The sequence below is a fragment of the Alligator mississippiensis genome, chromosome 6 (genome assembly GCF_030867095.1).
Source record: "Alligator mississippiensis isolate rAllMis1 chromosome 6, rAllMis1, whole genome shotgun sequence".
NCBI classification, from domain to species: domain Eukaryota; kingdom Metazoa; phylum Chordata; order Crocodylia; family Alligatoridae; genus Alligator; species Alligator mississippiensis.
The window spans coordinates 48608585-48628888 of NC_081829.1; the positions used below are offsets into that span (position 1 = coordinate 48608585).

General features: G+C 44.8%; 1 protein-coding gene across 4 annotated transcripts in view; it reads right to left on the minus strand.

Moving 5' to 3' along the window:
- The window catches only part of TMEM26 (transmembrane protein 26), a 76032-nt gene extending 56425 nt beyond the window's left edge, over positions 1 to 19607 (minus strand). For all 4 annotated transcript variants that reach the window (XR_009463036.1, XM_059729857.1, XM_059729856.1 and 1 more), the window contains exons 1-2: positions 19251 to 19607; positions 10551 to 10629 (exon numbers count right to left, since the gene is read on the minus strand). Coding sequence is in view for 3 of the 4 variants with exons in the window: in XM_059729857.1 (XP_059585840.1) it covers positions 10551 to 10629; positions 19251 to 19441 (270 nt within the window). In the remaining variant the exon portion in view is untranslated. The remainder of the gene's footprint in view (positions 1 to 10550; positions 10630 to 19250) is intronic.
- Positions 19608 to 20304: the final 697 nt, after the last annotated feature.

The following is a 20304-nucleotide window of genomic DNA, read 5'->3' on the forward strand; positions in this document are numbered from 1 at the left end:
TTAGAAGTTTACCTCTCACACAGAGAAGCAGTCTGGTAACCTATGCTAATATGGGCTCCATGTTTGTATTTTGTGGCTACAAATCACTCATCTCCTCCCATTCAGATGTACTTTCAGGAATAAGTTAAACTGTTCATTTGATATACTCCCTCTTTAATTCAGAGTAGCAGTATATCAATAAGGTACAAAATATGCCATGTTTTAACATTATTTTGGGAAATAAACTGCTGCCTTTGACTACAGAATTAGCTTGTTTTCTTTGAGCAGAGTTAACTGTGACAAATGTTCTCAATATCTGCATTACCTGTCCATGAATGTTTAGGAAAATTTGGCAAAGCATGAAGCCAATGAATTCCTGCTGCTGTATTTAGAAAGAGCCTGAGGCATTTTCAGTATAAACACAATTTTGAATATTTGATACTGCTTCTGTGTGATCTAACAATGTTTCAACGTAGAAAATAAGGCAGCCATATTGCTTTAATCTAATTTATGTATTTTTTTCTATTGCTTTCAGTTAATGTGCCTCTCAGGTTCCTTTGAAGAAGTTTTAATGCAACTCATAGAGCCAAATCCTGATCTGAGCTAAGTCCTCTTACTGTCCTCTGGCAGCATTATGGAGACTTGAAGATGCCCTTAGTAGGGAGATGACAGCATGGGAGAATCATCAGCTGATGAAGATCTGGGTTACCTGGTTATTCCATGTTCTGCTCTCATAAAGGGGATGCCAGGGGAGAAGGAACAGTAAGGTTGCTTTAAACTCTGTTGGCAGAGGCTGGGGCTCATGCAGAATTGGCTCTAAGACTGGGGACTAATCTCTACCTAGTGCTGCAGACAGTAGTCATGATTCAGTCCTTACATCTAATATTACTGTAATTCTCATGAATTATGAAAAGACTTAGGGTTAGATCCAAACAAGGGATCTGGACACCTACAATTTAGGGGGAATTCAGAACCCTGTGTTAATTGCCTAGTCTACCCAGACAGTGCCTGGGAAGAATTTGTCACCTAAAATCATTCTGTTCATTGTTTTATCTCTTGGAGTTGGGCACCAAGAAATACAGAAAATAGAGGTGTCTTTGATACCCTGCTCAGTACTGTTGAGAAATATTACCATCCACTTGGGATCCATAGCCCTCTCATGAAAGAATGTTCATTCATCTTTTCTTCCAAACAACAAGCAGAGGACACTTTTTCTTTTAAAACATGTCTGGAGGAGGCAATGTCTCTATTACATACAATATCCTTAGCAGTTAGAGCGCTCACTTAGTATCTGGGAGACCCAGGTGTTGTCTCCTCTTCTGCCTGACTGGATTAAAATCATGTTTTTCCTAATTTCCCTGGACAGTACCTTAACAATAAGGCTTTAGACTAGACTGGGTGCTGCTGCTGTTTATACCTCCCATTTAAATTGTTCTGGGTGTGGAAAACAATGCAAGATTCACTTTGAGAGAGAGACAGCATAAGAGAACCTCACTTTGTAGTCTAATGGTTAGGTCATTTACCTGAGACTGGGGAGCCCTGACTTCCCATTCTGGCTATAAGAACTGTTTATGTGTTTGCATTTCAATAATTGTTTTTTGTAAACAGCTCTTGGAGTTGGATTCAGAACTTCCCTCTCCTACCTGAGTACCATACCCACCAGACTAAAGAATCATGCCCTCTTTCTGGCCTAACAGATCTCAAATTCTCTTCTGCATGGTACAGCAGCTTCAACTGAAGAATACTCCCATCCCAGATGTAACCCTGGGCACAACACTACATGCGCCCTCACCTGAATAATGGGATCCTGAGGTACCCAATAGCCAGTAGCCCTGCCCAGCCCCCCTGGGAAGCTGTTACAGTGCCCCCGAGCGGAGAGCCTCCCCTTACAATCAAGCACCCTTGCAGACAATCCCAGCTCAGGGCTGTCCCTGGGCTTTTGCTAACGGCTCTATTTCAAAACTTTGCTGGGGTTATATCACCCCTCCCACTTCCAACAGGGCTGCTTCCAAAACAGCTTCACTTGCCCTCAGAGCCTACAGTGTCCCCGCTGGGACAAACTCTGTCTCTGCCAGGCAGCCTTTTCCATTCTGCTCAGGTGGGTCCATTTTTTTAAAGGCTGCTACATCCTTCCCTGCATCAAGGTTCGTTGTCCCAGCGAACCTGGCTGGATGCAGTCTCAGTCCCTTAGTACTTCCATGGCGAAGAGATGGAGACCTTGCCGCTGACTCCCGGCACATCGTATGTCAGCTGGGATACTCCTTTCCTTATTCGAATGGGCCGGGGTGTATCAAGCACTATCTCCTTGGAGCTAACTTCTTCAGTGCCATCAGGACTCCAACCCTGACCACGTGGGGACCCCAACTCCTGGTCCTCCTGTTCTGCACCGGTGCTACCTGCAGTAGGATTTGATGAGACTCCTGTCATATTCTGAACCGGGCTACTACTCTCCCTGGGCTGAGGGAAACCCCCTGGGATGGGCCCCACACTGGGGTCCACGGGGTCCTGAGGCTCCAAGTAACACCAGGCAACCCCAGTACCTAGGCCTAGCCCTTCAGAATAGTCCTCTTCAGACTCACTATTGGGCTCATGCCAGTGTCCAGTGAGCTCACGCCCTTCCTGCTTTGCACAACGGATCCGCTGCCATGTGGTACTTTTCTGTGGGGACTCATGAACCCCTTCTCTTGTCAATGGGTGTCCCACCAACTCCCCTAATGGAAGGAGCAAGTTCCTATGCACAGTTTTTTCTGGGCCCCTTCCCCTTTCAGGGTGTATTTTGTAGACTGGTAAATTCCCAAGTTGTCTTTCAATAACGTAAGGAGAGGGCCACCACCTATCAGCAAATCTGTGTTTTCCTACCACCCCAAGGTTCCTCAGCAGCACTCTATCTCTGACCTGTAGGCCTTGTGGACGCACTTAAAGGTCATACCTCTGCTTGTGCCAGGCTGTGTTTTGATGGGCAGCCTCCATTGCCAGCCGATATGCTCGCCGCAGTCTCTCTCTCAGCTTTTAAGCATACTGTCCATATGATTCAGACTCGTCCTGGTCTTTGGCAACCCAAAAGCAGAGTTCTATCAGTAGTCAAGGTTCCCTTCCAAACATGAGTGAGTAGGGGCTGGCTTCGGTGGCATCATTTCTGGTAGTATTGTACGTGTGCACCAAAAAAGCTAGGTGTTGGCTCCAATGATCCTTCTGTTCATTCCTCAGTGTACCCAACATATTAAGAAGAGTCTGGTTAAACCTCTCTGGCTGAGGGTCCCCTTGGGGGTGATAGGGAGTGGTCCGTGACATCCAGATACCAGCCATCTGGGAAATTTCTCTTAATAGGTGACTTTTGAAGTCTTGCCCCTGAGCAGAGTGGATCTGCTCTGGAAGGCTATACACCACAAAGTACTTTTCCCATAGAACCTTTGCCACAGTGGTGGCCCTTTGGTCCCTGGTGGGGTAGGCCTGGGCATACCTGGTAAAGTGATCTGTGACTACTAGTATGTTGCTGATGTTTTTGCGATCAGTTTCAATAGTTAGGAAGTCAATACACACCAGCTCCAAGGGCTTTGAACTGCTAATGGTGTGCAGGTAAGCCGTCCTAGTTGGCAAAGTTTTCCACTGCACACAGCATGCACAAATTTCACATTTCTTTTGGACATCTCTGGCCATCCCAGGCCAATAAAATTAGTCCCAAACCAATGACAGCATGCGCTTGACCCCAAGGTGCCCGAGGTTGTCATGCAATGCTCTCAGTGCCAGTGTCCAGTATTCTTGGGGCAGCACTAGTTGCTTGTGAGTGCCCCCATCCAGGGCAGCTACCATTCGATACAGCACTCCCTCTTTGACCCTCAATCGGGGCCATTCACAAAGGAGGTGTTGGCCACCAAGTGTTTTAGGCTTGAATTCCTTTGACAAGTCCCCTTTTTTCTTTTTTTCTAAAATTTCTTTTATGTCAGGGTCAGCTTCTTGAGCTCGCTGCCATCCCATGGCATTGAGTCGTGGCAGTGGTGATTGATCTAGAGTCACATAACCCACCATGGCCCATGGGACACTGTCCGGTGGCAGGCCCAGCACTTCTGCTGCACAGTCAGGTAGACTCTCTGCCTCAGATGTTTTTCTTTCCTCCAAACCATAGATGTTCTGCACCTCATCCACCATTGCTATTTCTCTCTCCTGCTTATACAGTTGTCACAATAAAGTGTCAGCATCTATGTTTTTCCTCCCTGCTCTATAATGCAAGCTGAACCGGTAATTGGCCAATGCTGCTACCCAACGGTGCCCTATGGCATCCAGCTTGGCACTTGTTAGCACATAGGTCAGTGGATTGTTATCAGTCCACACTCCAAACTGGGTCCCATACAGGTAGTCCTTGAATTTGCCAGACACCGCCCACTTGAGTGCAAGGAACTCTAGCTTATGCGCCGGGTACCGAGTTTCACTGTCGACTAAGCCTCAGCTGGCAAAAGCAGCGGGTTTTAATTTTCCTTGGGGCTCTTGGTATAGCACAGCCCCCAACCCCTCAAGGTTGGCATCCGTATGCAATACAAAGGGCCATTGTGGGTCTGCATAAACTAATACATGTCAAACTCTGGATGAGGGCTCTGAACACCCATTCAAAATTTTCATCCCATCGTGGCCCAAATGACTCTAATGGGTCCTGCAAATCCAAGGGCCTGCCTGCTGTTGCCTTAGACAGAGCTCCTTTACTTTGGATCTGGCTCCTTCTCGTCTGATATTCCTGAGTGAGGTCGTTTAGGGGTTTTGCCAAGCTGGCATAGTTCTGGACAAATCATCTATAGCACCCAGCAAACCCCAAGAATTGCTTAAGTTCCTAAAAGTTCCTTGGCCTTGGCCACATTGCCATGGCATTGATCTTATTGGGGTCTGTACTGACTCCCTCCTGGGACACTATATGTCCAATGTATTTGACTGATGTCTGGCAAAACTGGCACTTGTCCAGGGCAAGCTTAAGCCCAGCAGCTTGCGATCGATCCAGGACTTTCAACAGTCGTTCTTCATGCTTCTTTAACGTCTCCCCGAATACTATGAGGTCATCCAGGTATACCAGCACTTGGGCCATGTTCATATCTCCCACTACCTTTTCCATTAACTGTTGAAATGTAGCGGGGGCACCGGAGATCCCCTGGGGCATCTGCTTGAATTGGTAGAACCCCAGTGGGCAGATGAAAGCTGTTTTTTCTTTATCCTCTTGCGCCAGTGGAATTTGGTAATAACCACTCTGCAGATCAAGCACTGAGAAACACTGGCTTCCCAACAAACAATCAAGGGCATCTTGCACTCAGGGAACAGTGTATTGGTCCACAGTATTGCGGCTGTTGAGGGTTCGATAATCAATGCACATCTGAATTTTGCCAGATTTTTTTCACACTACCACAATTGGGGAGGCATATAGGCTACGTGTCTCAGAGATGATGCCATGGTCCAAAAGTTCCTGGAGGTGCTGCCTCACATCCTCCATCTCTGAAAGGGAAATTCATAGATTCATAGATGTTAGGGTCAGAAGGGACCTCAATAGATCATCGAGTCCGACCCCCTGCATAGGCAGGAAAGAGTGCTGGGTGTAGATGACACCAGCTAGATGCCTATCTAACCTCCTCTTGAAGACCCCCAGGGTAGGGGAGAGCACCACCTCCCTTGGGAGCCCATTCCAGACTTTGGCCACTCTAACTGTGAAGAAGTTCTTCCTAATGTCTAGTCTAAATCTGCTCTCTGCTAGCTTATGGCCATTATTTCTTGTAACCCCCAGGGGCGCCTTGGTGAGTAAAACCTCACCAATTCCCTTCTGTGCCCCCATGATGAACTTATAGGCAGCCACAAGGTCACCTCTCAACCTTCTCTTGTGGCGGCTGAAGAGGTCCAGGTGCCCTAGTCTCTCCTCATAGGGCTTGGCCTGCAAGCCCTTAACCATATGAGTGGCCCTTCTCTGGACCCTCTCCAGGTTATCCACATCCCCCTTGAAGTGCGGCGCCCAAAATTGCACGCAGTATTCCAACTACCATCTGACCAGCGCCTGATAGAGGGGAAGTATCACCTCCTTGGTTCTTTTCGTCATGCATCTGCTGATGCACGATAAAGTGCCATTAGCTTTTCTGATGACTTCGTCACACTGACAACTCACATTCATCTTGGAGTCCACTAGGACTCCAAGATCCCTTTCTGCTTCCGTGCCACCAAGCAGGTCATTTCCTAGGCAGTAGGTATGCTGGACATTTTTCCTCCCTAGGTGCAGCACTTTCCATTTCTCCTTGTTGAATTGTATTCTGTTGTTTTCTGCCCATATTCGTCGGGAACGCTCCTGAAACGGTCGGGTGTCCTGAAGCCGAATAGAATGCTCCACTCCTTTAGCCAGCCCAACATCCCACTCATGCACAGAGAATACGTTTCCTCGAGCACTTAGCTTGTCCTGCAGTTGGGTCTTCCAAGCAGCTGGCATCGGGGAGCTCCCAAAATTGAACCTCGCAGGGTCCACAATCTGGGTTTGCGAAGACTGTGTAGGTGACACAGCTACCTCTGCTTCAACCAGTTCAGCTACACATTGCCCCAGTTTCACTGTCATGTCTTTTCCCGTGGGGTTCACTACTAATACTGTCACTAAAAATGGAGCTTGCCATCCAGTATCGACTACCCCACTGGGAACCAGCATCTGCCTTAAAGGTCCAGAGTTCTTAGGTGGCTCTACCACAGCCAGCTTCTTGTGATGGGTCCGGGCAATGCCCTTAGGGGCAGTGAGTAAAAACTTTCTGCCTCACGCAGGCACCTTTTCAGGAGTCTTGCCTATATAATACAAAGCTCCTAGCCTGACATCAGTTTCAGGGCCGGCTGAGGTCTCAATCTGCTGATACGCTCCAGCGCAAAGGGCATGCATGGGCAAAGATGTTAAGTACTGCTTCCCGGCCTTTTGCCTACAATATCGCGCTAGCACCTGGAATAGACTGGAGTTGGTTCCGACAATTATATTGGCCCCCTGCATCCACTTAGGATCTGGAGACACAAGCGCAGTAACAGCCATAGACTTGCATACCCCGGCCACTTCCTTGGGGAACTCTAGCTGGGCAGTAACATACTCACTGTATGGGTAGACCTCTTGGCTTACGCCACATAGCCCCAGCCCAGTTAGTGATTGCAGTGGTAGATGCTTCAAAAACTTGTCATAGAAAGACTGGAATATGATAGTTACTTGTGACCCACTGTCTAAAACAGCAATATACTTCCGTCCCTTTATCACCATAGGGACCTCTGCCCTAGGCCCCACTAGTCCTGGGGGAAACCGAGCTGGGATTCCAGGACTGTCAGAGCCTGGGGGTAGCTGAGACTCAGGTCGGCTCCTTACCCAGGTCTCGCCACCATTTCCTGGCTCCTCCCTTGTTGCCTGCAGTCACTGCCATACCAAGGGCGGGTTTCCCTGACTTGTACACTGGCGCTTGAAATGTCCATCTTCCCTGCACCTGTAACAAAATTTTTCTTTCCCCTCGGGCTGGCTAGGCCATTGTGACCTGATAGCCGGTGAGCCTTGGGAGGCCCTGGGCTGATTTCCCCATATCACCTGGTCTTGCTGGTGCAGCACAGCTAGTGGCTGTGGAGCATCGTTGTCAAAGTCAGGCGCCATCAGCATCTCAACAACCAATGCTTGTGGTGGGCACGGAGCCACGGCCAATCCCTCGGCTGGCGCTGGTGTTACCGCTTTGATGGAGGCCTTTACAGCTTGTAGGCTTTCAGCTTCCCTGATTTCCCGAAGCAACTGCCCAAATGTAGGGGGATTCTCTCTCCTCCAAGTGAGGTTGAGCTCCCCTACCAGTTGTTCATCATAAAGCATTCCTACCCGGAGCTGCTGCAAGTGAGCCTTGCAAGCCATCTCCTGAGTGAGTCCTCCTTGGGCCACTAGCTGCTGTAACACTCTCTCTGATCGCAGGATGTAAGCCGAGGGTGTTTCCCCTTTTTGTTGGTATGTCTTATTAAATTCCAGGAACAAAGCTTTGGCTTGCACTGATTTTCCGAAGACACAAGACAGAAGTTTGAGACACTGGAGAACCGAAATGTTGGAGTTTTCCTCCTTAATCATTCGGACCACTTCAAAAGCTGGATTTCAGAGACTCTCCAGCAGCCGCCTCCGCTTCTCCTCTTCTGAGACTGCTCACAAGGCCAAAGTCTCCATCATATGGGAATGCCAAGCCTCAAAAGTCTCTTCCCCTGGGAGAAGTGGGTCCTTCTCTGAAAATATGTAGAGCCTCTTGTAGGCAACCGACTCAGGTGATGGCTGGAGTGCCTCCTTCAGGGCTTTTCTCAATGCTTTTGCCCACTCTGGATCTGGCACTCTGGAGCCCACCCCACTCTCACCTGGGGCAGCTGGTACAGGGTCTTCCGCTCCTCTGGAGGGGGGTTCTTCGGATTCCCCTCCAGAGTCTGAGCAAGGCACAGGCCCCCTATCTACTAGAGTTACAGCCCAGACTTCCTCATCTGTGACCTCTAGCACCCAAGGAATTCACAGGGCATCCACTGTGGTTGTCAGTTCACATACTGCCATCTGATGATCCCCTCTTTCATCAGGGCACACTCCACGCACATGACATAGTCTAAGGCATTGATAGGAACCCCTAAGCAGATCCTGAATGGCCTCTGCTGAAAGGCCCTTGGGGATGTTGGTAATCACAATCACCCTCCCTGGGCTCACCTGCAGCTCCATAAACCACTGCAGAAGCTTAGCCATGGCCTTGGCCATAACATTTGAGAACCCTCACACCAACACTCCCACAATGGAATGAAAAATTATTTGGGATAAGCAAATCAAAACAAAAACACAATCCTGCTGCAAGGTGGGGGAGACACTCAGCTATGGGTAAATGGCACCTGTTAAGATGGGTACACTGCCAAGAAATCCCAGATGAGCCCCCACAATGTAACCCTGGGCGTGACACTACATGCACCCTCACCTGAACAATGGGATCCTGGGGTACCCGATAGCCAGTAGCCCTGCCCAGCCCCCCTGGGAAGCTGCTGCAGCGCCCCTGAGTGGAGAGCCTCCCCTTACAATCAAGCACCCTCGCAGACAATTCCAGCTCAGGGCCCTTCCTGGGCTTTTGCTAACAGCTCTATTTCAAAACTTTGCTGGGGTTACATCACCCTTCCCACTTCCAACAGAGCTGCTTCCAAAACAGCTTCACTTGCCCTCAGAGCCTACAGTGTCCCCTCTGGGACAAACTCTGTCTCTCTGCCAGGCAGCCTTTCCCATTCTGCTCAGGTGGGTCCATTTTTTTAAAGGCTGCTACACAGAGTAAACTGGTGATTACAGCACTCTCCAGGGAGATATGTCTGAATCACCTCATGCAGAGGGGATAATTGAACATGGATCTTCCTCATCCTAGGCAAGTGCTCTAAACCCCAGGCTATTGTGTAGAAGCGGGCAAGCACCTCTTTATCTGGTTGAAAAGGAAGTGGTAGCCACCACTGTATGTTACACTCAGGCACAGTCTAATAACACCTTCCAGATTTAGCATTTCAAGGCAGAGCAACTCCTATATTTCAGGAATTTAACTGGAATGAACTGGGCACTAAGCTGCTTGGCTCTGTTAAGTATGTGGTGTTTTGGGGCATGAGAAAAAGCAGAATTTTAGGTACCGGGTCTAATTTATGGTAAAATAGTCAAGCACCCATGGACTTCAAGCACCTTCAAGTTAGGTGGTAGCAGTGCAGAGGATTGCAGTTTTAGGTTTAGGTTGCATCTGACACTTTGCCTTTATTTACACTCTTACTTCAGGGATTTCAAACTGTTCACAAAGGATAGTAAGTCTCCAGTGCCCTTTTCCAGGCAAACAGAGGCCAAGACAGCATTACTTGCTTAAAGTTAAAAAGTGGCTCCACTGTAGAGCTAGAAACAGAATCAAGTTCTAGTTCTATTGTGTCCCAGTCCCATCTCTGTATGTTTATTTAGGTGAGTAGTAGATCTGGATACTGAGGACCTCTATTTATTTACAGAAGGCAAAAGTAAATTAATCTCTGGCCAGTGCAAGGACTGCAAACCATTAATTTCCTACTTTAAATCCTTAAAATAAGGCTGAAGTGGTCGCCCTGTATAAAGGGGCTAATGTAATTCATTCCTAAGTAGAATGATGTTGGCAGTAAACTAATAATATTAAGCAGATCTGTTTCAATTTTTTACTTGCTTGTGGCCATGATACCTGTCTATTACTGGACTGAAACCAACATCTTATTTCATATGCTTATGATAAAATAGCTCTCTGACTGTAATGCCTTTTCTCAGCCTGAGCTGGATTCAAACCAGTAAGCCAGAGTGAAAAGCTGGAACTGATTAACCTTGAGATTTCCTGTCTCAACTCTATAAGCTGAATATAAATGTGACTGGCTTTGGTCTAGTTAGTAAGGAGGTTCATTAAGCCAAAATTAGCAAAACTAATTAAGTATTAAAAAGTGTATTACTAGAGTTGGAATTGTATTAGGAGACCCAAAAAGTAAAATGAATAGTAGAGACAATACTAGAGACTTTTGAAACCATGAGTGAATGAACCAAGAAACATATCAGTTTTCAGGTATGTAAACATAAGAAATACCTGATTCTCATGACCAGTTTCTAGTAGCCACAATGATGGAACTATACTAATCAGGTATAAAAATATTGTTGGTGAAAACCTGTGAAGGAAAAGAAAAGATGGCTTAGTTACAACACTTCTTCAAGCATCACATCATCCCATTTTAGGAGTAGGGCTTTGAGTATATTACCTTTCAATGTGAACTATGTTTTAAGTGTTTTGTGGATTCTGCCATATTGAATATTGCAGAGTAGCTGCAAACAACATCTTTAATGGATGTAATTCTCACTGAATTTCTAATGCAATCAATGCATATGAGTCTTAATGTGACCATCTATACAGACTTCTTTGAACACCTTTCTAAAGCAAAATTATGCTGTTTTCTAATTTATACTTCACTTATGGAATTCTGTGTAGAATGAGTGTTTAGAAATCTCTAGCCAAAAACATCCTTCTTATCTCAAGTTAGTGTAAATTTGGAGTCGCTCTATTGTGGCTTTTATACAAGTGAGATGCTATAAAAGTCATTTGAGAGCAGTATATGTAAATGCAGCCAAGGTAACCAAAACAAATGTTTCCTCATCAAAGATCTTTCAAAAAGGAATAAAACTGCCTATAAGAATATGGGGTCCAATATACACATGTGCAATCCTGTAATCTTGTTCACTGTGAATCTGATTCTCTGGTTCTCTTTCACCTTATGTATTACTTCTCGCTGGTTCAAAGATCTTTGTAATACTTTAGACTCTCTTCCTGACACTACCTTCCAGAGCAGGGCTTGTTTTCCAGGAACATAAAGTGTTTTGTCATACCTTCTACATACATTTTCCTCAATCATTCTCACAGAGTGGAATGCTGCTCTCTCTTTTAAATGGGATTTTATTATGAGAGTTGTTTACATTTTTCAATTAAATCCCTGCCAACAGTTTCTTTATATTATACTTGGTTTTGGACTAAGAGTGAGGTCTTATGTAATTAATTTTCCATCCAACTTGTCTAGTCTATAAACATTATTGAAATTCTTTTGAAATCTAGGTGAGTCTTTCCATTGGCTTCAATACGATTGTGATCAAATCCTAGTTTCCTAACCCTACACCTATTTCAAATGAATGGCAAAATTCCCATCAATTTCTGTGATGTAGGATCAAGTCTTCTGAGGAATTTTACTGGGTTCTCATAAGAGTCATTAGTAAATACTTTAGTCAAATGAAACTGCTTGAAGCAGCCTAACCATTTGGGCTAGGATGATGTTTCAGTAGAATTAAAGCATTTTAGGGATATTATGGAAAATATTAGCCTTATTATTAAATTTACATTGTGAATTATTTCCATAGCATGTTTGTATTTTTTAAAGTAGGACTTTTCTCATAAACTGATCTGATGATCACAGCTTCCCTGTTGCTGAGACTGTAGTCATTCCAGTTGCTTCAGCTAATGCAAGCTCTATCCATTCTTAATATCAGAGACTATATACATCTTCTCAACATGATCAGTTCCTTCTCTTTCTTGGATTTGAAAATGATTAAATGCTTCCTGTTAAAATCTGAATTATTATTATTAGGCTCTGTAATTAATACCCACTGGGTGCATCTACATGTACAACTAGCACATAGCAGTAAACTCTGGCACAGTTTATTGCTTCTGGGTGCAGCATTTATATGTGTGCTTGGGACCACAGTACGTTGAACCAGGGCAGAGCAGTCCCAGCTGGCAGAGGACACAGGGGGTCAGTCTGCCAGCCTGGGCCAGGCTGCTGCACCATAGCTCCACAGTCAAGTTCCACAGTAAAGGGCACATGTAGATGCACCCACTGCAACAAACTGATAAATCTCATTTCACACTATCTGCAGATGGGTGCAGACATGGCTGCATTTCAATTCTGTTCATGTTTTGAATGTTGCAAGGACTATTTTTCCAAACATAGGGGGTAAAAGCTTGGCCTCTCTTAAATTAAAGCTTAAAAACTGGATTGCAATATGATTGGCACAAGGGAAAATTACTGGTATCAGCTTGCTAAACTGACATAAAATGTCCTAATCAAACACCTGATGCAACTGCCTTCAAAAATACTTAGTTGTGCCTGTTTTTATTTTTATTTATTTATTTATTTTACTTCATTCTTTTGTTACTGACTTGTGGCCAGATTATTTAGGAAGGGAACATACAAACTCTAATTTCCACCCAGAAACATGAAGCAGGTGTAGAACAGAAGACTGCCATATTTTATCTTGAACAAAGATTGGCTATTTTTCCTGTAGGAAAAACATTCCAGCTGGCAGACTAGCAGCACTGATCTAATAATGCTGTCTCTAGCCAGTTAAGCTTGGGAGTTTTAGCCTTGACTTTCCTTTCAGAAAAAGCTACCCAGAGGAACTATTCTTTGTCCAAGTTTGGCTGCCACTGTTAATTGCTTGTGCTAAAGCAACCAGAAACTATATCTACAATTTATGGATGTAATACCTGGCTATTCTGGAGATACAGTTTTCAATGTGATGTAAACAGATCAATGACACAAACATGCAGTGACCATGGGTATTTCTATGAACTTAAGTTGTTGATATTGAATTTTGGTATTTATGACTACAGAAAAATCCATTATCCAATGGTGTTGTGAATTAATTTATATCCCTAACATCCAAATGTAATTTCTTTGAAACTCTAAGTACCCCAAATTTTTAGCGATCCTCTGACATATTTGGATAACTTTAGTTTACCTTTAGGAGGATTTAAAGCAGTCTATCCATATAAGCTAAAGGAAGATTTGTACCCTGACTTCTTCAAAAGTTTTCATATTTCCAAAAGATCCTACAGGGTACATCTACACAAGATGCTTACTGTGCAGTTGACTAATTAGCTGCACAGTAAATGCAGCAAGCCCTGGCTCAACATACAGCAATCCCAGGTGCACATGGGAGTTTATTGCCCTGGAGTTTTTACTGTGCATTAATAGGCATGTGTAGACATGCCTATAGTATGCCACTATCAGAGGATCATGGTGCATTAATGACCCCAGTCCATAGCTGAACCAGTGATCATCTTTAATAATCAGATATTTACTAACTGTTATACCACAGTGATGCATGAACCTGCTAGAGGTTATCCTGGAAGCTCTAGGATAGGGGTGGAAAATGTTAGATTTCTACTAGGGCTGTACAAAGCTTTGGTCCCTGATTTGATTTGGCAGACATTCAGCCCAATTTGGTGGCTGAATCTCTGAATCTGAATCAAATCAGAGGACCCTTTAAGCTCTCCAAATCAAATCAGAACCCTCCAAATTGATTCAGAGAAATTTGGAAAGATTCAGAGATTTGGACACAGAGACAGCTTTATGTGTTTTTTCTACATAGCTCTAGGTAGCAGGGGCTCATGATAGCTGCAATGGTGGGGCGCATGGAGTGTGCCACCGAAGCATGGGGGCCCCCAGTGTGCTCAGCATCAAACCCAGAAGTGGACTAGAAGCACTTCCAGTCCACTTCCGGTTCTTCCAGGGAGTGTTCAGGGGGACACCCCAATGTCCTCCCGGCTGAGTGACTGGTGCCTTCTGAGTCTGGGGAGGGGCACCTGGGGTTCCCATGAAGCCAGCATGCTCCCCAGCAGACCAGGAAGTGGACTGGAAGTACTTCTGGTCCACTTCTGGGTTTGCCGCCGAGCATGTGGTGCCCCCCCCCCCCCCCCCGCACTCCTGTGGGATGCTCCATGCACCCCAGCATTGCAGTGATCACAAGCCATGCCTGCTACCTCAAGGTATGTAGAAAAAATTTTTAAAGCTGCCCGTGTCTGAATTGCTGATTCTCTGAATCAGCATTTAATCTTCAGATTCGAATTCAGCTGAATCGAATTAGGCACAACAATCCAAATAAATTAACCAAATCACTGTCACTGATTTGGGCCGAATCCAAATCCGAATTGAATAGGGCCCACTTCACACACCCCTAAATTCTTCCGGAAAGTCAAGCATGCTTCTTTCTGTAGGTTTAATTGCATTGTAGGAATTCACAAATGTAAACTCAAGTAGCAGGTATCTAGTTTCATTTTAGGGATGAACTACCCAAAGCAGAAGCAGAGGCGATGGTGTATCATTGTTGGCACTAATCTGGGTTCTGTGCAAATGCACGTGCTCATCCCTGAGCTATGAATTGTAGGACTGTGGCCCTGGTCATCAAATTTTTATATGCTAGGTAAGCATCCTTGACAGCAGAATGCTTGAATTTACTTGCTCATATTAATCTGTTTTCTTCTTCCCATATAACATGTAGTGGGTATTAAGTATTCAGGCTTGAAGTCTGTACCAATTTCAGTGGAGGCTTCATACTGGTCTTCATACTTGTGCAAGGTTCTGTTCTAGTGCTATATATTGTTGAATCTTCACCTAAATTTGTGTGGGAGTCCTTTGTTCACTTTGAAGTTAGTGGCTAGTTTGCATGACATTGTTCAAGAGAGATTACACAGTATTTGACATAAGCCAGGTTTTTCCTTACAGAGCTTTCAGAATAAAGATGAACCCCAGTTAAGAAATAATACTGCATCAGCAAGGGGTTAGACTGGAGAACCTGATTGTTATCATTAGTATATGGTGAATTTAGTGGCTTCTGATTTTTGTATTTTTAAGGAAATAGCAAAGGTTTCTCAAGTCTGGGACAGTCCTTAAATTTTTACATATGCAGATAGGTTGACATGAATCCAGTCTTCTCCTAATTGTGTTCTGGGTTTTTAGAATTTTGTGTGAAAGGTGTGACAGTACTGGAGAAGAAGGTCCCTTATTTAGTCACAGGCTGTTGTGGAGGATATAACCAATGGAACTGTGCATTTCATCCAGTGACATCCACAATGTGCCTTATCCGTGACCTAGAAGGATGCCCTCAAGCAGTGAGAACTGTTCATTTAGTGACCATTCCATCCTTTTCTCTGCTGGTAATGACAAGGTACCAGTTACCTTTCCATGGTATATTAATAACAGCATATTGTAATGGGGGGAAAAGCACTATGCCAACCATATATTTTTCAAAAAAGGTTCTCCTTAAATATTTCCCATAATTATTCATCACCAATACATAACAACTCAACTCTAACCATGCTTCAAATTAAAATGTTGGATAAGGTAGATTTTTCAAAGTCTCTAATCCTCACTTTCAGTAGTACCTTGGGGATTAGAAACCTAGGTCTCATGATTCTCAATGTCCTTAAGGCCCCCTCTACACATTACAGGTATTGCACAATAAACTGGTTAGTTGTGCAATTACCTTGAGACCAGCTACATGTGCAAAGTACTTATCATGATAAAAAGCTCAAACAAGCTATAAAGTTAAAACTCAAAAATGTGCACTTACTTTATACCTGCTTGCTATCGAGCTTTAATTTGCAGGGTTGTTCCTGTGGCTGGGAGCCCTATCAGCTGTGGGCTCTCAGCCACAGGGGTACACTTTGCCCATTGGCATTGCGAGTCCTACAACTGCTGAGGACTCTAGGTGCTTCCAGGACCCACAGTCCCACAGCTGGGGATGCTGGGTGCCCACAGCATACCTGACCTCCTGGAGCTGGGAGGAGTGGGGTGAAAACTACAGGGATGGTAGCTCCTGCTGAGGCCACTAAGCCTGACAAGTTTCAAAGAGATAGGTGCAGGGATTTCGGGGAAACTGCACCTCAAGTTCTTGAAAGCAAAACTCATGTCACGTATATGTGTTAAGCCACAGTAGGGTCAAAACTGCAGGGATGCATGCTTTGTGGCCCCATAGAAGCCACAAAGCCAGCCAAGTTTCAAGGAGATAGGTGTACGGGTTTGGAGAAAACAGCACCTGAAGCTGCAGACAAGCAAAACTTGTGACATGGGTGACACTGTATGTGTTAAGGTGCAGCAGGGTGAAAGCTGCAGGCCTGCTAACCCCTACTGAGGCCATGAAGCCTGCCAGCTGTCAAAGAGGTAGGTGCAGGGGCTTCTGAGTTCTGGGGCCCTGCCCCTCTGGCTGCTGACAGGCAAAACTCATGTCATGGGTGCTTGTGCAATTGTGTCTGTCTTGGGGCACAGGGGAGTGGGGGGAGAAACTACTGCAGACCTGGCTGCTAGGTCCTGCTGCAGCCACAAAGCCTGCCAGCTGTTAAGGAGATAGGTGCAGGGGGTTCTGGGGCCCTGCACCCCTAGCTGCTGACAGGCAAAACTCGTGACATGGGTGCTTGTGCAAATGACTGTCTCTGTCTTGGAGCAGAAGCAGTTCCTGGCTCTGTATTGATTCTTTCCTCTCCTTAGTCTATGGTTTTGTAGGTGTTAATACTTGCTCATTAACTCATTATCCTCACTAGCTACTGTGTATTGAGCTGGTCCCTGAGTGAATCATGATTGATTGGTAACAGTAGCTTAGCAGCCAGGCCTACAGTAGTCTCCGCCCTCCCCTCCCCCGGTGCCCCAAGACAGGCACAGTTTTGCTTGACAGCAGCCAGAGGTGCAGGGCCCCAGAACCCAGAAGCCTCTACACCCATCTCTTTGACAGCTGGCAGGCTTCATGGCCTCAGTAGAGGCTAGCAGGCCTGCAGCTTTCACCTTGCTGCGCCTTAACACACACAGTGTCAGCCATGTCATGAGTTTTGCTTGTCCACAGCTTAAGGTGCAGTTTCCCCCAAACCCCTACACTTATATCTTTGAAACTTGGCAGGCTTTGTGGCCTCCACAGAGGCTACCATCTCTTCAGTTGTGACCCCACTGTGGCTTAACACTTACACATGACTTGAGTTTTGCTTTCAAGAATTTGGGGTGCAGTTTCCCCCAAACCCCTGCACCCATCTCCTTAAAACTTGGCAGGCTTTGTGATCTCAGCAGGGGCTATCAACCTTGAAGTTTTCACCCCCCTGTGCCTTAACACACACACAGTGTCACCCATGTCATGAGTTTTGCTTGTCAGCAGTTTGAGGTGCAGTTTCTCAGAAACCCCTGCACCTATCTCCTTGAAACTTGGCAGGATTTGTGGCCTCAGAAAGAGCTACCTACCTTTTAGTTTTCACCCCACTGTAGCCTAACACACACACATGACATGAGTTTTGCTTTCAGAAATTTGAGGTGCAGTTTCCCAATAACCCCTGCACCTAGAACCTTGAAATCTGCATGAATCATGCACTTAGAAGAGGCTACTGTTCCTGAAAGTTTCATCTTAATCATCCAAAATACAACAAAGTTATAGATATTTAATTGATTCCCCATTATACCCTATGGCTGAATCTCCGAATCTTTTCCGAATCGATTTGGAAGCTCCAAATCAATTCAGAAAGCCTAAAGCTTCCAGAGATTTAATTCAGATTAATAGATTCAGCCTCCAAATCATCTAAATCATCTCTGAATCTGAATCGTGATCCGAAGCTTTACACAGCCCTACTGTCTTATCTTTTCACACTTCCTGGGGCACCCTTCAAAGGATCTAATGGTATCACAGGGTACCCTGGCACCCTGGTTGGGAATTACTGCCTTAAATGTAACTGCATAGCTTTATACTTTTTAGAATTGCATAGCTGGATGTTCTTTTCTTGCTCCTATATAACAAATACTTTGACACTTATAATCATTAGGTATTATTGTATTATTAAAATGTACAAGGGAAATTAGTACTGTAAGAATATTCAAGTTTAGGTTGTGAAATGTTTGTATGTTTTGTTTCACCATAGTACTTTGAACTTTTATAATACATTTGCAAGATGGTGTTAGCATTTGTGATCCTTTGAGTACCTTACCTTTTACCTATGGATTTGTCTTCCAAAGTTTTTAAAAAATGGACGAGCACAATATGGCAGTTACAAATACCTTATCTCTGTTTTTACAGAGTATTTGGCTTGGCTGCCTTATGTTAATGAATTGCAAAGGATGCGGATTAAAGCTAAATCATCCTTTCTAGATAGATGCTGTCCAGACACCTGTAATGGTCTTGTACTTAGGTGAACTATGGTACACATTTTAAGAATTCTCTTACAATTCATTTTTACCAGAGCATATACAACTCAGTGGCCTCTCTATGAAACAGTCTCTAAATTCACATCCAATTTGATTAGAAATACTTAGTAGAATATACATCATGCTGTGCTGATGATCTTGTGTCTGTTGATACTGTTCTAGAGTAGGCTCAGGGCTGTCACTCCTACAAGCACTACTGCTGAGGAAAAATGCCCAGGAAAGCTGTAGATATTAGTGAGGTTATCAGAGGAGATGGGGGATTGCCTTGGCAATCTGCTTTCTCCACAGTCCACTACTTGGGCTGTGGCCAAGATATCTGCTCCAAGCACAGGCTTGCTATTTCATGAGGTGTTGCTCAAAAAGAGCCCAAAGCTGCTGTCTGTGTAGATGGAGCACCAACACAAAGGAAAAAATGTGCTTTGTCTTGCAGCATAAGAACAAAAAGTTTCTGGCAGGAGACTCTCAAGGTTCCCCATGACACACCCCACAATGTTTGATTTTCAAACAGCCTTTTTCACAAGTTACCTCTTTTAAAAGCCCTTTGGATTTGGCATTGCTGCTGCCAAAGCTCCCCAAGCCCCCAAAATCCCAGAGGCAAACCTGGTGTAGCAGCTGATGCAAAAATCCCTGACCGCTTAACAAAGACAAAGCAGGAGCAACTCCTGGAACAGAACTGAAGAAAGAATCAGCCCTGCTATAAAATAACAGCCCAGTTCAAGTGAGCCTCAGATCTGCAGTAACGTACATGCAAAGAACTAAGAAACCCTCTGGAGGACTTGAGGGAATATGCTCACCATTTGTAGCCCTTCCCCTGCTTAAACTTGAGGGTGAGCCCTGTTTCCAGGCACAGGAGGAGGTTGAGCAGTGCGAGCAGCCAGTACATGGGTTCCTTCTTCACTTCAGTCACTCTCCAAACCCCGATCAGAGAGTGTAAAATAAAGAGCAGCCGTGTAACCAGGGCATTGATTAGCACTAGAAGCTCCATTCTCAGCTTGCGCCCCTCCTCCTCTCCGTTATTCTTCACTGCAGGGGCCCAGTGCCTCTTAGGAGTGATAGGAAGTCGCCCTGCTAATAACTGATATGTGTAAGCAGGACAAGGAGACAGACCTCTTCTCTTGTTCCATCTCAACAAAGGGGCCTGTTATAATAAAAAGAAACAGCATTGCCCCTCCCCCAGACTTCCTGAAAACTCTTTTAAAAAAAAAATCATGCTTCCAAAATACAGTGATTTCCATTACAGGACTCAGCAGCACAGTTCTGCTTCAGCACAGTGAGCCACAGGCATAAAGGATTTCATTTTGCCCCATTCACATCCTTCTCTCAGGGGCTAGAAAAATCAGGGGAATTTACTTCTGTGGTAATTTCCAACTCTACTCTTCATGACTTGCTGCTTCTGTTTCATTTCTATCAAAGGGAAAACAAATCAGAATATTTACCAGTGAAATCATCTTCTGAAATTAGTTGTACAACTCACCTCCATCATATATGATTAGGACTCTGAATTCCCAAAAGGCAGAAGTAAGTCTTTTAAATAATGGTTACATTTGAATAAATAAAGCAACAATTAAAATGTCATTCAGAACATAGAGGTTTAATTCCTGTGTGGAGGAAAAAAAATTTTTTGGTGCTGTTGATGTTGCACAAATTTCAGTGCTGGGTAGCTTTTCTATCTTCCCTGGTAAATATTGTACTGGGTAAAAAAAGTAATTCCTGCAACTGATTTAAGGTTTGAAAGCATATCCGATACAAAACAACAAAGAACTCAAGTTGGAATCTGGTCAGCTGCTCTGCCTTTCCTTCATCATCAGAGAAAAAAGAAAAATACACAAAAGTCTGTGTTATACCATT